This window comes from Anopheles coustani, chromosome 3 (assembly GCF_943734705.1).
Source record: "Anopheles coustani chromosome 3, idAnoCousDA_361_x.2, whole genome shotgun sequence".
Lineage (NCBI taxonomy): Eukaryota > Metazoa > Arthropoda > Insecta > Diptera > Culicidae > Anopheles > Anopheles coustani.
Genome location: NC_071288.1, coordinates 52,320,205 through 52,333,302, shown reverse-complemented (window position 1 = coordinate 52,333,302; position 13,098 = coordinate 52,320,205). Strand labels below are relative to the sequence as shown.

At 43.8% G+C, this 13,098-nt stretch overlaps 2 protein-coding genes across 3 annotated transcripts; both read right to left on the bottom strand.

The window, feature by feature from the left end:
- Nucleotides 1-283: 283 nt before the first annotated feature.
- Nucleotides 284-11,532, bottom strand: LOC131261523 (phosphorylase b kinase gamma catalytic chain, skeletal muscle/heart isoform). Of its 2 annotated transcripts, XM_058263581.1 has the most exons (9): nucleotides 10,621-11,532; nucleotides 7,361-7,530; nucleotides 6,987-7,271; nucleotides 6,831-6,921; nucleotides 6,612-6,748; nucleotides 6,444-6,541; nucleotides 4,906-4,989; nucleotides 1,160-1,318; nucleotides 284-1,060 (listed from the first exon to the last, which is right to left on the bottom strand). In XM_058263581.1, exons 1-9 carry the CDS (start codon nucleotides 10,710-10,712, stop codon nucleotides 926-928), a joined length of 1,251 nt encoding a protein of 416 aa, XP_058119564.1. In that variant the 5' UTR covers nucleotides 10,713-11,532; the 3' UTR covers nucleotides 284-925. The 2 variants fall into 2 exon arrangements, with proteins under 2 accessions (XP_058119564.1, XP_058119565.1); XM_058263582.1 differs by lacking the exon at nucleotides 4,906-4,989.
- Nucleotides 11,533-11,707: 175 nt separating this feature from the next.
- LOC131272656 (cyclin-dependent kinase 7) lies at nucleotides 11,708-12,937 on the bottom strand. Its single transcript, XM_058274478.1, has 2 exons — nucleotides 12,799-12,937; nucleotides 11,708-12,737 (listed from the first exon to the last, which is right to left on the bottom strand). The coding sequence occupies exons 1-2, from the start codon at nucleotides 12,850-12,852 to the stop codon at nucleotides 11,769-11,771; spliced, it is 1,023 nt and encodes a 340-aa protein (XP_058130461.1). The 5' UTR covers nucleotides 12,853-12,937; the 3' UTR covers nucleotides 11,708-11,768.
- Between the last annotated feature and the right edge of the window lie 161 nt (nucleotides 12,938-13,098).

Here is a 13,098-nt window from a genome sequence, read left to right as displayed (position 1 = left end):
ATCTTAAAGCTGCCATTTTCGTATGAAACTAATTATTGTTGGTTTATTACTCAATTGGTTGCCTGGCGAAGTATTTTCTCATATTGAAAATAAACTATCATAACCTCTTTTTGAGATAACACTTAAATTAGCGTATTGGTCACAATAGAATGCAACAATATATCCTCCACTATTTTTTCCTCCCCTTATCATATTTGCTACAATAAAAACACACTAAACAGTAGCTTGTTTGTTTAAACATTTTGGATGTGGCGCCTAGTGCTATGCTTTACAGTTAACTTAACTACCTAAAGGATAGTGTATAAAATGAAATGGTGGATGAAAATCAATATCGTCATCAGAGGCAGCTCTCTCCTATTCGTTGCCTCTCTTATTGCATCACGATCACGAAAAGGAAAAGCTCCCTGTTACATTTCAACCCTCAATACCCCGAATCTTCCCCCGGGCACATTTGGACAGTGCCAATCCTAGCATCATTCTGTTAACAGAGACACAAATTTACTTGCTCGTTTTCGAACGAAAAGTGCACTTACGGTAACGCGACGGTAGGGAGCATCGAACGAAACATGTAGGACCGGTGAAGGGAGTTGTTGTGGCAGGTGTGAGCAAGGAAAGGAAAGTACCGCGTGTACATAGGGCCGCCAGTACCTGCAACGGTGTGGCGTCACGCATCCCGGTCACGGACATTACACCTAAATGTGGGTGATGATGTTAGTTTACGATTGCTTATCGAAGAGTTTAGTTTTATTAACGGTTCCCCTTTTCCACAGGAGCCTGTGTTTTTGTTTTCTTGGCATCACCCGGATATGAGGACGGCCTCCGCTCTCTACGGCGTAGCATGTTCCTCGATTCCATCGTCGTCACAGCACTTCGTCACACGCGCTGCGCATCCTGAAAGTTCCTCTCCCAGTGTTGCTGCTACAGCTTATCGATTAAGGCTGTTGATATAAAGATTATAAACCTCGCATCGAGGCGTATTCTCGAACAGGGCAGCCCGATTCTGGCCCTCGCCCTTCTTGACCCAGTGACCGTACACCCGAAATGCACAGCCATCGATGACCTGCGGAAAATAAGCGAGAGAAGATTAGTAGAACACGAATGCTTTTTTCCCCTATACAGGCAATAGGAAAGATTGAAGCGGCACCAGCCCCCCACTTACCTTGCGCAGAACCTTCACGCGGTACGGGTCTCTCAGTGCGTCCTCGACGCGGAGCGGTTCCGGCGTGTACCGTAGCCTCTTGATGCGAATCATTGCGCGTACACATAGTATAGCAAACTGAAACTTTTTCCTAGCGTTGAACTGGCTTTGTTTGCGTAACTGTAAATGTGCGAAGATAATAATAAAAAGCGGGCAAAAACGCCAGGAAAGGAGAGAGAGAATAGAAATCGAAGCAAATACGATGGCACGTTGATTTAGTACGGGGTTTTGGGGATATTTTGTAGCATTCCAAAAAAGATGGGACAGGATTGTTTTAGAAACCGATTGGAAAAATGCAAAGGTTGCAAAAAAAAGTTAATGCGAATGATGAAATCGAAAATGGTGGATTAAAACAAAAATTTAGATCATATCACATTGTATAAGGATGGACAAAATTTCGTGTTCGAGTGGTAAAATGGAAATTATTAACCAAATTGTTATTAAAGGTGTACCGAAGAAAACATTGGGTTGGGAGAAAAAGAGAGAAAAAGAGAGAGAGAAAGAGAGAGAGAGAGAGAGAGAGAGAGAGAGAAATCAATTCGTTAATATCGCTCAAAACTATTCTGCCCGTCCTTCTGACGTGTAGTAGTAGAATGTAGCAATTTACATGAATGTAACAAGAAAGGATATTCGTGAAACAAGAGCACAAATGATGATTATTGTTTGAATTAAAGGATTCTGATTGTTTTGCTTGATAAACTGTAGCCTGCGAATGAAGAAAGAAAAAGGTAGTAGAAGAGAAAAAAAGAGAGATAGATAGATAGGCAAATTTCGGTTCGATCATTTTTGGGGATTTATTTATGGTTGCTCGCTGGTGTATTGAACAGCAAGCAAATATCTGTTCCTGCCTGTGTTATTACAACAAATAGGGAACGAGAAAAAAAACCATAGCTTCCACACGAGACGGCACCATTTGCTTCACAGTGTGTACACCCCGAAATTCGTCTCTATGCACCAAATTATTAATGGCAACACACAAAAAGCGAAGCAACAGTGCTCCCATTTTGCAGTATCGATTAAAAAAGCCAAGGAAAAATCACGAAAAACACGCCATTTATTGAACACGGAGTGCGGTAGGATACATGGAAGGCTCAGCCAAGCGAAAGCTAATGGTACACGTTCCAAAGTTGATCGGTGCATATATACTGATAGATTTACGTTTGCTCTATTATGTACAATCAACACACGGTGCACAATGCACAAATTTGATAATAATAAATTTGCCTTATCTATCCCGAAAAGTACCGAAAGTGTGCCTCTTAACGGTTATCTCTCTGTAGGAAATTATTAACTGGAATGATATGTACAACAACTAACAACTGCCAAAGGAAAGTGAGAAAAATTGTAAGCATATTATTTTTTGTTGGCAGGTATAGTACGCAAACACATTAAAGCCAGCTCATACATATATTGCAAACATTTCACCACATAAATATCAGCAAACCACTAGACCAACCAATTCTAGCAATGAGTAATAAAGCCCCTCTCTTAAAATCGTTGATAATTGAAACAGTTCTTTTAAAAAAAAATAATGAATTCAAACGCTCACTAAACGTCAACACTAGAAAAACGGAGATGTTTTACTTCACAGTGTTGTAAAGTGTAACTGTGTAGAGTGTTTTCCCCATCCACCGGGAATGTAAAGAGAAACAATATTTTGACTAGCCTTTTTTCACAGGTGTATCATCTAATGTTTCCCGTGTTCTGTAAGTGGATTGTGTTGCCCTGGCAGTAATATTTGTGGTACAGTTTTTTGCCGTACACATTGTTTACAGCACATTTTGAGAGGAGGTTCACATTGCGAACAAACTATGATGCGCTACCATCGTAGGCAAAATAGAAGCAAATAAGGAAAAATCTACCTTCACTCTTTTGGTAATACAAGTGAATTTCAGTGCCCTACATGCTTCCTGGGATAGAAAAGAAATAATTTATCGTTGAATTATAGGCAATCAAAACATGTTTGTAACGACTAATGACGATATGTGCTCTTATTTCGGCGAAATACGATGGACAAGTGCGATGAGAAGCGCTTGAAAAGTTGATGGCACATGCACGGACATAACAGGTATGAACGGAGACATATGAAACGATTTTTTTCTAGCAGCAAAACATATTTTTTTCCAGTACCACACACCAGATAACACACCCTCTCTAAGATGAGGACGTAAAATGAATAAGGAAGGGAATTGTAATCGAAGCAAAAATTTGTGAGTGATTGAGGCGACAAACGGGATGTTAGTTATGGGATTCGATACGGTGTTGTACAAGCATTGATGTCCTGGTAAATACGGCCACAAAACTGTGTGTATCGTAGTTGTTACTGAAACCGATACACACGCAGAGTGAAAGCAATCGTTAACGCCACACTACAGCAAACCACAAGTTCTCTACAGCCAACGGAATGCAAAACGAGATAGCATTAAAATATCCAGCAATCTAAGACATTTGCGGCAAGGTGCACGTAGATTATGTCCGAACAAGGAAACGTCACGAGCCTCGGAAAGGGCCAAAAAAGGACGCCAAATGTTAAACGGTTAAACAATTTTCTCTCGAGGACGTTTGCTCGGATCTTGAACAACAAAACCTACATGTGCATATGTGAGCAAGCTACTACTTGTTAAGCGGTTTATATAAAACAATTAGTTTTAAAAATTTTACGCTTCAATTTTGATTGCTAGTCGTACATTTTCCGTGGCGTTCTGGAAAACAAGTATGAAAAAAAAGAAACGATTGTCAGTATCGACCGCCGATTGATCAGACGATGCATTTGATAATTTAGATGTTTGCGTGTTTCGTTTTATCTTCGCTTATTGTTCTGTGATTTTTTTTGAAGGCATTTGATCGAAAATACATTCCAAAAAAGATAGGTATTAAAAAAAGAAGAACAATTAAAAACAAATAATGATTCCATCACCATCGTTGAAAAGAACGTCGGAAGAAAGCCGCTTAAATATCAGTCTGCTTCACAATTATATCTAACTCTAATGAAATAAATATATATTGAATCACTTTACACTGTCATTGACTGACAAACAAATTGACTTGACATAATAAAACTATCGGTTAAAAATGTTAAACTATCTCCTCTCGCCGAATGCATCCAACTGAATCATTGCTTGCGACTTCACTCCATCGATCGATCGCGCGGTTAAAACGCGTTCAAATATGACGAAAATTAGCGATACCATGACAAACGAACAGGCGAGTATTGTGACGAAATGGGTGTAAATTCCTTAACAATATTCCGTAAAACGAAAGTCCTGAGAAGGTTGTATTACATTTGTATGGTTTACGTAACACGGACATAACCTTTTGAAAACTTAGCTATGCATAAATTTTACGACAACAAATTACATAAATTCAGCGATGGTGAAAAAATCATTATTGACGAAAAACTATAAGTTAAAAAGTTGTTATATGCTCAAATGCCTACTATTAGAAAAAAAAATGCAAATTTAATTAATTGGAGGAAAAATATAACAAAATGAATTCAAGTTTCATAACAAATAATTTTGAACATAACAAAGTGAAACAAAACAAAAGGAAACATATGAAACAAAACAAAAACAGAAACATGAACGTAAACAGATCAGTAACACAGAACGAAAACTAAGAATCACAATCAGCGAAACGCGGAGAGTGTGAGAGACAGAGAGTACGAACGAATAACAAAACGAAACGAAAAATCAGTGTATCAACGTTACCAGTGCCAGATCAGCAATGCGACTGAAGCGTCTCGATTTAACCGAAAGGCTGCGCTTCAGAGGTCCAATGTCTTGCTCGAAAAGCTACAGGCGAAAACCACCCCCCCGGGTTCGAATAGAGTTGGTCGTGTGTGTTGGGATGCAATTTGTTTGGCCACCACACCACACGGTGCACACCACCGTATTCGCCGCGTCACCGACAGCGGATAGCGCCGATGCCAAGGGCACGCGGTTTGGTGGTTGATTTGGCGTTGCCCAACGGAGTGGGGATGATTTTGGAACCGCGTCAGGTTGTTGCCCAATATGTTCACGTATTCACACAGCAAGCAAGGCGGTGGACGTGAGTTGAAGGATGCAGCGCCACCGTGGTCCCCGTTGTGTGCGTGTATGTGTGCATGTGGACCAGTAGTAGACCGGGTCGTGGAAGCCGGGCAAGGAGGGATTGTCCATTGATTTTTTTTTATGTGTTCAACCGATGTACAATGGAAGAACATTTGTGTTTCATCCGAATTGTGGTCGATGATCAATGGTGCATCCGGTTGGTGCAGTACCAGGATCGATTTTGATGTTCACCATTTTGTTTGTTTATTTATTGTAATGCGAGGAAGGTAACGATCAATAGTATATGTGGGTAAGAAATAAAATAAAAATAAAAACGAAAAAAGAGGATTGTTAATATTTGGAATAAAGTTGAGTTGCAGAAATAAACTAACGCTAAACCAAGCCACTTATAAACCCATCACCAAAAACAAAAGGTTAAGGATGGTGAAAAAGCACGTAAATGCGAGTACGACAGTTGATACAGTTCGACCACAAGTGTATCCGCTCTTTATCAGCACTCGAATCTGCCACCTAGGCCCTTGTTTATCCACATGTTTTCCGTACCGAGAAGCTACCAGTACGACTATCACGCGCGCTGCTATACCATTTTATTTGAAAAAAATAAAAACTTCGACCGCCTTGCGTCAAGCCGTAATTTAATCGCAAACAAATATGAGCGCGTGGTGCTCTTGCAATGTGCGTTTCACAGTGCCACCCGAAACTAAAGAAAAAATCCTACACCGTGACGCGATAGGTTTATGTACAACGTTGAAACACAGCGGCGTAAGGGTGCTATTAATAGCTTCACAGCGGATCACGAGACACTTTCGTCAAACTGTACCAATTTGCCGGCGCGTTTTGATCGAGTGCATTTTTTTCCTTCTCCCCTTTCAGGCGCCTCTGCCATCGGTTTGAGGTAGCCATTGGTGCTTCGTGTGTTTGGTGTGCAAAACCAAAACTCATTGCAGGTATGGGTAGAAAAAAAAGATAAATAAGCTAAAGCATAAAATGTACAGAAAGAAAAGATGCAGAAGAAAGGTGAAAGCAGAAAAAAACGGCTGTTGGTTAGGCGAGAAAATGGTAAACATCTTTCTGCCGGGAAAAGTTTCACACCAACTCTCGCCAGGACGGATCCAACGCATGTGTTGGACCTCAAAAAAAGCTGCGTTCAATATCAGCATAAGCTCTCCTGCTGGAGACCACGGTATCCTACTTACTACTGTGTTGAAGAAGGGATGTTTCAATGCTTCCGTGACCGTGATTCGCTTCGTCGGATCGACGACTAAACATTTGCGGATTAAGTCCTTTGGATCCTCTGTGGAATGTTGAGATAAGATTAAATTAAGGTTATATTCCCTGTTTTCTATTCGATAATGTATACTTACCGGAAATGTCAGCCCACTCAGGGGACGTGAAGCTGTATTTGCCTTCCATGATATTACGCAGCATGACCATCTGTTTCCGGTGCCAGAACGGTGGGCAACCTACCAGCAGTGTAAACATGATAACACCACACGCCCAACTAGCCATATGCATTGAAAAACAAAAACAAAATTTAAATGATCAAATCATACTCCAACGGGATTGTTTTCGTTAATATTTACATGTCAACTTCCTTAGAATAACCTGGGGCATCCTCAAACATGTTGCATTTTAACGTTTCCGGCGCCAGATAACCCGGAGTGCCGCAGAGATCTAGAAAAGGGAAAAAATGGCGATGAAAAGGTTTATGCTTAGCTACCCTGGAGGAAACAACTTACCATACAACTTTTCACCCTCCTTCAGTACGCGGGCGAATCCAAAATCAGTAATCTTCACGTTGAGGTTGTCGTCGAGCAGAATGTTTTCCGGCTTCAGGTCGCGGTGCACAATGTTCTTCGAATGAATGTAGTCGACACCTTCGAATATCTGGCGCATGATGTAGCGAGACTTTTTCTCCGATAGCGTCACTACCGACGTCAGATAGTCGAACAGCTCGCCCTGCCGGCACAACTCGAAGACGAGGAAAATAAACGCATCTGATTCGAACACATCCTGGAGTTCGACTGTGATGGAGTTGGGGAAAGGTAGTGGAATGAAAATAGATGTAAGTAACTGCACCATTGCCAAAGCAAGCTTGTTTTAAAATACGCACTAATAAATTTGTGACCCATGACCTGCCGGAGGATCTGAATTTCTTGCCGCGTCGCCTCCAGCATGTGGTTCGAGTCACCCGTTTCAGCCGCACCGAGATCGATGATCTTCGCCGCAAACTCTTTGCCCGTTTCCTTTTCGATGCATCGTCGTACCGTGGAGCTGATGCCTCTGTGGAACGGAAGAGGGAAGCCCCGTGAGGTTTATTAATAATTACTTTTAGCGCCAAGGAAAGATGCCGCAAATTACTCGCATTTCTAATGAACCCACAGCCGCACACCCGGTTTGTCTTGGTTGGATGTTGAATAATTCAAAAGTAAACTGGCCGGCCAGTCTAGACGAGGCACGTGCCGGTTCTAAATGGACAATGGTTTTACGAGTCTTTTAGCAGGATTAAATAACAGAAGAGTTACTAGTTTTTATCTTAAATCCTATGCAAATTCCTGAAGCAAACCTTTCTCCACCGGATATCGCTCCAAGGTGTACAACTACGTAATGCAACGCGTCATAAAATGTCACCAGGTTTCAACCAATTAGCATTTAGCCGTGAATTAATCGCAGTGTTTATGTTTGAATTTGTTCTTTAAACAGACTCAACTGGTCACAAGTCACGGGATGGATAGGATGTCAGAAACCATTCTCAACCCCGGTCATTCCTATTCAACAGGAACCAATTTTCTCGTTGAACCAACTTTCTTCGTCAACTCTCTCGACCTCGCTCCTCCAAACCTTCACTCCAGAGCGTTGCGTTTTAACACACTCGTCTCCAAAGTCAAAACTACGATACGCCAAATCACGCCCAATTGGCGGAAGTGTGCACGGGACGTTCCTAACGATGATTGATTGCGACCGGTGAGTGAGACACATTCGCGGATCGTTTTGCATACGTGCATGCAATGGGGAGAAGAAAGAAGTCATTAGTGCTAAGGGCGCATTGCCTCGGCTTGCGTATAGTTTCCGACGCCGGATTAGTTGACCAGCCCGGTGGTCGGTGGGGAAGACCAGCTTCGCGGGTGGTTCATTCATCCACGCGCAAAGCTCACACGCCCGAGAGTCGTTCTAGTGCGCAGCACGAGAGTTTGACGGGGCGTCGCGTAGTCGCGCCGATTCGAGTGTCTCACTTGGCGCGTGGCTAATGCCGCTTCCACCTGCACCATCACCCGGGCCCCCACTACGGTTCCGTGGCTGTTAGTCCACCTGTCGATTGAGTTTGTTCCACGTGAAACATTGTTCGAAGCTAGAACGAGAGAGCTACGGATTAGGAGGAGTGTTTCTTGGGGTTTCGGTCATGTAGTCCCTTACGTTTACATGTTTACGTTTTGAGGCACGGTTCTTAAAAAAGAGTATATATATATATCATTGATAGACCATCGCCCCTTTCCTTCTGGGACTGGGTTTTTGGCATGGGTGGTGTAAAATTAGCAACATTATGACAACACTGCCCCGTGCCGCCGGGTGGCGGGAGGTGTGGTGCTGGTTGCCGACCGAAGCTAGCGGTCAGGGACCGTGAAACACAAGGGTCAACACAGACAAACGCACCAATACACACCTGCTGGGGGCACGGCACTTTGCGACGTCATGGCGTGCATGCCAACGACGGCACTATCGATCATTTGGCACGAGCAGTCCAAAGTATTTCATCATCTGGGCAGATGAAAAAAAGCCAAACACGGCGGAGTCCTCAAAATGTCCAAATTCCGAATGTGGAAGTGGAAGTCGTTAGGAGTCGTTACTGTCGGTAAGTCTGTGTCGCGAGGTTGATGGACAGAATAGTTTAATAATAGCTACAGAATCCGAGGCAGAAAAGAGCATAGCCGGCGAAATTGAAAGCGTTTCCTTTTTCTTTCAGCGAAGCCAATACACCTTCTCCCAAACCCCATCCCACCCGGGGTTGTCAGGTTTGGGCACGAGAGGAGGTCAACGGGTTGATTGTAAATAGAAACAAATGGTTATAAGTGTAGAATAAAACCACTGTCGCATGCACCGATGGGTCGCGCCGTTGTATCGGATTGGTCGGTCGGCTACGAAACGGACAATCTTGTAATTCATGTTTTTTCTCTTCTTGTTTTGTGCTGTTCATGGTTTCGCTGTGAAGTATTTCGCCGATCGGATTGAGGAATTAATTTTAGCTCATCTGGTCGACAATGGTCCACCGTCATTCGCGAACCGGACTGTACCGGACGGTTCCGTCACACGTCAATCGTGACGCGAGAACATACGTGGATGGCCCCCTCCCTCCTCGCTTGACTGCCTGGTACTGAGTGTGAGACGATGGTGGGCAGGAATAGTATAACGGGGACAGTTGATTTTCTATTCATTTTATATAAAAGTATCCATTTCGCGCACGCGGGAAGACACTGGATCACCTTACTGTAAGGCGTGACGACGACCACTTCAGGATGGAATGAGAGCCCTTGGGTAGGAGATAAGAACATCCATCGCCAATACTGTCCGAGCACATGTTTACAGTCGGCAAAGTTGCCCACAATCGTACCTCACTCACAGCCAACTGCGAGCGCTAAACAATGAAATAAGGTGGATGTATTTTTCTTAATTACTGCCATAAAACACTCGGTACAAGTAACCACGTAGTTAGCTTTCGTGAGTTATCACTGGCGGATTGGGTGATTGATAAGAAGTTGTTGGTCGAGGAAGCGGATATTGTAAGCAAACAATTAGGAGATGATGTTTGTGTTCCGTTTACTAGAATCTGTGTTTTCTGTGTCTTAGGGGGAGTAATATCTTACAGGATGTGTTCAAGGTTCTTCTGCCGCTCAATCGAGGCCCGGTATTAGCGTTACTACGACGCCGACATGGTATATTTAAATGGCATTGGAGTGGTGCCTTGAGAGAAAGAGAATTGTCAGCTGGTTCGGTAAAACCTGTACCATTTCACGTACGCAAGCGAACGCTCCCCAAACGTTTACGCGAAGGTAACGGCGAGACGCCACGTTCAATCGATCGGGTCGCTAGTGGCGAGCCCCTAAAAACGCGTACGTTAGGCCCATTCGTTTGTCCAATCGTCGCTGTCGAGCCGCTGCTTTGGCGATCAATTGAAATAAATTGATCGCGTTGCCAAAGGAATTGGTTACTCAACATCGCCACAAACCGTTGGGGAGCGGTGGGTGCACTGCACAAACAAAATGAAAACCTTAAAACCGTCACAAAAAAAAGGAAAAGATTGGATGTACCACCCATTTATGATGTAAGCCGTACAAGATGTTTCGTTTCAAGCAGCTTCCAAGCCTCCCAATTGCTTACCTGCCGAGGATTTCCTTCGGTTCGTATTTGGCGTAGAATCCTTTAGCGGCATCCTTGTCGGGCAGCAGATCGTCCTCCTCGTCCTTGGCCATTCTTTTTTTGAGGCTTATTTTTCGCTTTGGCTCACAGTACGTCAGACGGTATCGGTCTAGGCAGTGAAAGAACCGCTCACAGGTGGCACTATCGGCATGCCAAGGATAACAGGTGCTGCTGGGAACGTCGCAATCCGCACCGGCCTGCGCTGATGCAGATTCCGCCGATGAAGATGACGAGGACGGCGGTGACGACGGCGAAGGGTTGCTTCGATTTCCGATACACCCGTGTCAATAAGTAATACGAATTAGACTAAAGTAACGCTAAAAAGATGCACACCACACTGGGATTTCTGGTACAGTTCACACCACACCACCACCAACTTCTGGAATCCGATTTCTGACTGGGGTTTTCCCTCGTATTGGGAAAATGGAAAAACTTTCACCGAACGGTACAGTTCGCTCCGAGCAGCTGAACGCGCGTTAATCGGCCCCGACTCCCAGCAGAGGAGTGATACAATTTTCAATGTCAGAAAGGTTAAAACACACTGCCGTCGGTGGTCGAGCCGAGGAACGAATGCTGAACCGTGCGCAAGGCAAGCTGCCCGGGTATTGCGGGGAGGAAATCTTCACTGTCAATTTGACGGCAGAATTTGTTCAAAAAAAGCAAACACACGGATACGCATGCCACGATGCAGACACACGACACAGACGGCAAAACCTCTCCGTTTATGCGGTTATCAATCACGATACGGTTGAAATTTTTCCACACAACAAACGATCAATTAAAGCATGCAAATTAGCGGAACATGCAAGTAGCAATCGTAGAAATTTCACTGATTTTGCACGTAAAATAGCCAAGGTTTCAGTGTAGGACGAATGTTCTGTTTTTCACTTCTGAAAATTGACAAGTTTGACGTTAGCCTCGCGTTCATCGATTTCAGCTGTTTTTTAATAAACATTCGATGAAACTGTTCAAGAATTGAAAGCTACGTGAAAATCAGTTAAATTTTATCGGTTACAATGTTCGAACACAACAGGTAACACCACCGGAATAATTTATTCTTTGCGCATTTATTATTAACAATCGTATCCCGATAAAATGTTCTGCATATATCAAAACTGTAAACGTTTTGGAACCGTCCCACCATCGATGCTATCCAAAAGTTTTCGTTTCAACGATGGTTTCTTCTCTTGTCGGTTAGCGGGATTGTAGCTGGCCGGCATCGGCAACCTTGGGCCAACCGTTGGTGCCGGTTTGTTGGAAAAGTAGGGCATGTTCAGCGCCTCGGTGCAGGTACATCTGTGCAGCGGGCACAGCGCCAACATTTTGTTGGCCAAATCGATCAGATCATCCGAAGCAGCCGTAAAAATATCCCGTAACGGAATTGGAGGGAAAAATTTGTACTGCATGTAATCCGGTAGTGAGTTAACATCGGGCCAGTTGGCATCGGTTGGTGTTCCGAGCACTTGAAATATTCGAGTCAGTTGATCCAGATCGCTATCACCTGGCAGGAACGGCACACGCAGTAGCAGCTCGGCCAGAATGCATCCAACGGCCCAAATGTCGACTCCCACGCCGTACTGACGAGCACCGAAAAGCAGCTCCGGGCAACGATACCACCGTGTGACGACTTGGTTCGTGTTGATCCGATTCGGGGAGCCGAAAAACTTCGCCAAACCAAAATCACCGATCTTGAGCACTCCACTGCCGCTGATCAGCAGATTGTTCGGTTTCAGATCCCGATGCAGTATCCAGTGCATGTGCAGGTATTCGAGACCTTTCAGCGTTTGAATCATGTAACTTTTGATATTGGCCGGCGTGAGCACTATTGTTTGGTCCTTGATTATAATCTCCAAGTCCGTGTCCATAAAATCGAACACCAGTGACACATTGCTCTTATGACCGAACACATCCAGCAGTCCAATTATGTTCTCGTGTTGCAGTTCATGTAGCAGCTTGATCTCTCGCAGAGCGGTTCGGTTGATTCCGTCAGCAGCTTCCTCACGGTTTCCTATTTTAATTTTCTTCACAGCTACTATTTCATCTGTTTCGGCATCACGCGCTTTGTAGACGGTGGCGAACTGTAGGAAAACAACAAGAGAATGTATAATAAACGCACCGAACAGAATCGCAATACGTTACCTGTCCTTCACCCAGAAAATCAATCTTTTCATATCGATTCAATCTATTTTCCATTGCGGTTTGGTTGTGGGTACACTAAATCAACACGAGAAAACACGATGCGGAACAAAAAGTGTTTGTTTGCCGATACACAACTTTCTGCCAAAAGCAAGGTACTTCCATTTTCAGGTAGAGCAATGCAGCACGGCTTGACTTTTCATCATTTCGCCAAGGTTACTGGATCGATGCCGCACTCGCTTCAAGAGGTTGAACTCGGACGTATTTTTCTACTCAAAAAAATCACAAAATAATTATATTCGT